At 34.2% G+C, this 3,574-nt stretch overlaps 1 protein-coding gene across 1 annotated transcript in view; it reads left to right on the top strand.

Annotated features, from left to right (window-relative positions):
• The first annotated feature begins 2,256 nt into the window (after nucleotides 1-2,256).
• The window catches only part of LOC108968249, a 12,986-nt gene continuing 11,668 nt past the window's right edge, over nucleotides 2,257-3,574 (top strand). Inside the window, exon 1 of the mRNA XM_018932161.1 lies at nucleotides 2,257-2,893. Within this exon, the coding sequence (XP_018787706.1) occupies nucleotides 2,806-2,893 (88 nt within the window). The 5' untranslated portion in view covers nucleotides 2,257-2,805. The remainder of the gene's footprint in view (nucleotides 2,894-3,574) is intronic.

Below are 3,574 nucleotides of genomic sequence, written 5' to 3'. Positions count from 1 at the left end.
TTAATGGCGACTTGTGGGCGTGGCAGTGGTTCGGTCCGATTACGCCTATCTACGAACTTGATTTTCTTTGTACCAAGGAACCTACATACCAAGGTTCATCGAGATATCTAAATATTTACTCAAGTTACAGATAGTCAACTGGATTTCAACTTCGGCATACTGATATACATATGTATATATAACCATATATCTATCTCGCTTAGTCCTAGGTGATACATACAACCCTCAGGTGAACAAACCTGTTATAATTATACTCAGTAGCAACAGGTTGCAAGAGTAGAAAAATTTTCGGGTTGTAAAAATGTATTAAAATTATTCTAGATTTTGCATTTATGTAAATAATTTGAAATTTATAAAAAGTTAAAAAGCAAAAATAAAAAATTTAAAAACTAGTAGTAACCAGTAGTTTATTGCGCCTTTGTGGAATTATTAATTTATGTACCATGAAWTGAATTTTAAACTTATTAAAAGTTTTGAAAACATATTAAAAAATTTAAAAACTATTTAAAATTGAGAAAATATTTATAAAACAACAAAAATAAATTCTGGTTGTACAAATTCATTAAAAAATATTTTTATTCTGTATTTGTGGAAATAATTATAATTTCTAAAATTTAAAAAAAAGTTAAAAAATTTCCAGTTTTACAAAATCATTAAAATGATTCTTTATTTAACTTCTTTGTGAAGAATTTAAAATTYTAAAAATATTCTTAAAAAATTTAAAACCACTATTAAAAATTTTATGTTSGAAAACTTTTTAGTAAATATTTTTTGCTATCTATGACTCATATATTCACTTAAATTTATATATATATTTTTTTTTTACTTACATTTTTTTTCAATAATTTTAAGAAATATTCCATATCATTTCAACTAATTTTCTTTTACATTTAATATCTAATAATTACTTGGCCGTAAGTAATTATTTTGAGATATTGTTTACATACATATACATATGTACATATATATATGTGGGCATGTCCATATATATAATATATTCATTTCAAAAATTAAATAGGCTTATAAGCTCGTATAGTTCTTTAAATATAATAATAGCTTTCGCAAACATTCCCAACAAACACCGTAAAGCTGCTCGCTCAAAAGCACCGCCAATAAATAACCAAYTGCAAATGTCCAGTGGGACATTTTTCTAGCTACAAATAGCAATTGTGGGAAATTGAATGCCCATATATGTGTATATATGTATGTATGCACATAAAAAAGCACACGCCCGGGCCGAAAGCTCGCCACTTTCCGCTTTTCCCAACTGAACGAAACTTATGCTGAGCAGCTAGTGCTTTTGCGCACATATGTATGCTACGAAAATTGTTTGCCGCTCTACTGCACTTCCGCGAACATATGAACGTAAACATGTATGTATGTATGTGTAGATGTGGCGAATTTGCTTTGCTGGCTGTTATAAAATGCATGACATAACCTTTATACGCGCACAGCTGTTATACGCAATCGAACAAACGTGCATATAATACTTACATATTTACAGAAATTCACATATACTACATACATATGTACATACGCTTTGTACGCACCCAGGAAATATTGTACATCGGCGAGTATTGAACGCGAGCGGCAGCGCTGGTTTTTTGTTTTTGTTTCTTTGTGTGAGTGTGCATGTATGCTTGTGCTTGCGCTTGTGGCAGCAGCCGCATTGGCAGTGGCAAGCACTACAACGGTGGTGGCTCATAGTTGAGTTGTTGTTGCACCGTTTCGTTGCCTTGTTGCTCTTGTGTGCTGGAGCTTCGGCGCATGCCGTCGCAGTGTGGTGACTTTGAGACTTTTTTTGGCCTTTGTTTTTTCGGTTCTTTTTATTAACAAGAAATGCATATACAAACGCACACCCGCACTCACAAATACACTCATTCATTAGGTCGCGAGCGCGCACACAAACATGCTTATGCATATTTTTGTTGTTGTTCGCGCGAATGCAGGCGAGTTTGGTTAGATACATACATCCAACTATCTGCTCGTACTTATGCTTCGGTGCTGAAATAAATATTGGGTATTCTTCGCGCAGAGGAGTCTCACGTCATTCTTTCATATTTCTACGCCTGACATACTTACACACACACAAGCGGATAGACAGATATGCATACATACATACATACATAGGGCACATCCGTATGTGGCTGTGTACAAACAAACAAATAAACATGCCGAACGAGCAATAACGACAAACGACAACGACAGCAACGGCAACGACAAAACGATTCGCCCGCCTGAGTCCGATATTTCGAATGTAGTGATTCAGTACGCTGTGTGGCTGTGCGAAAAAACTATCAAAACATTCCGCCTTCGCTGGTGTTCATTGCACAAATAAAAAAGCAACGCCAAAGCATAACGGATAAAGTAGTCCTGTTAACTCGAATTGCAATTAAACATACAGTGTTTTTAAAGAATTTTGAAAAAATTAATTTCGAAAATAATTTAAAAAAATTTGAAAATTTTCGAAAAAAAAATTTTGCAGTTTTTTCGCGAAAATTGTTCGAAAAAATATTTGCTTGTATTCGTAAAGTGCAGTTGTTCAACAACAATTGATTTTGTTTGTTGTAAACGTGCGTCGTTTGGTGCAAAAACATTGAATTCACTTTTTTTCKGCAGCTGCTTGTGTTTAATCACACATACACACACATACATAAAGTAAACGCGTCGCTAGTGCATAGTTATCTGCCATAATCAGCAGATTCCTCAAATTGTCATTGGGACAAATTATCGAAAATTTCTCTTTCACTTCGGGAAAGCCAGCCTGCCTGCTAGTCAGCTAGTCAGCCAGCCAGCCAGCCAGCCATGACATCAGTGCGCAACAATGCAGTCTCCGCGAGCGTCGCCGCGCTGCTGCTGGGATGGGTTATTTTTGGGTGCCTCAATAATTCGGGTATGTGAGCATTTGTACCGACAAAAAAAATATATATATTAAATTTCGCAATTAGTCGCAGCGGGTGGGGGGTTGAACAACTGAAAAGAAATATTTGATGATTTTCTTATTTTTGAAATGTTTCCGCAAACATACATGTCATGTGTGTGTTGAGTTGTGTGGCATGTTTTTTGGAAACAAATAGTTTTCGTAGTGAATAGTTGCGGCTGAAAGGCTGTCGTCACCCGTCTAATAGCAGAGCAGCGAAAGCTGTGCTAAGGACACACAGCGTGTATACAGTATTTTTTGGAAAAATCTACACATACATATATGTATGTATATACATACGTTAATACATGTACATATTAATATTTGTATATATGTAGATGGATGTGTGTGTATGTGGCGAGCATGTGATTTATGTGCACACATATTAAATTTCAGCACAGAATTTAAAAAAATCGCTGCAAAATATTCTTGGTACATACCTACAACTTAAATTTTTTTAGTATTTTTTGTATGAGAGTAAACAGCATATTGCCGGTTTTCAATAAAATACCGTTGTATTGGCACGTATGTTGCAATTTGTGCAACTAAAATGCTATTTTTATATAATTTTTAATTTTTTTTGTTAAAAATTCAAATTATTTATTTCTTTTATTTATTTAAAACAGCATATTGCCGGTTTTCAATAAAATACCG

Source organism: Bactrocera latifrons, unplaced genomic scaffold (genome assembly GCF_001853355.1).
Source record: "Bactrocera latifrons isolate USDA-ARS-PBARC rearing strain unplaced genomic scaffold, ASM185335v1 scaffold_207, whole genome shotgun sequence".
NCBI lineage: Eukaryota > Metazoa > Arthropoda > Insecta > Diptera > Tephritidae > Bactrocera > Bactrocera latifrons.
Note: the sequence above shows the minus strand (reverse complement) of the source record. Positions and strands in the feature narration are given on the sequence as shown.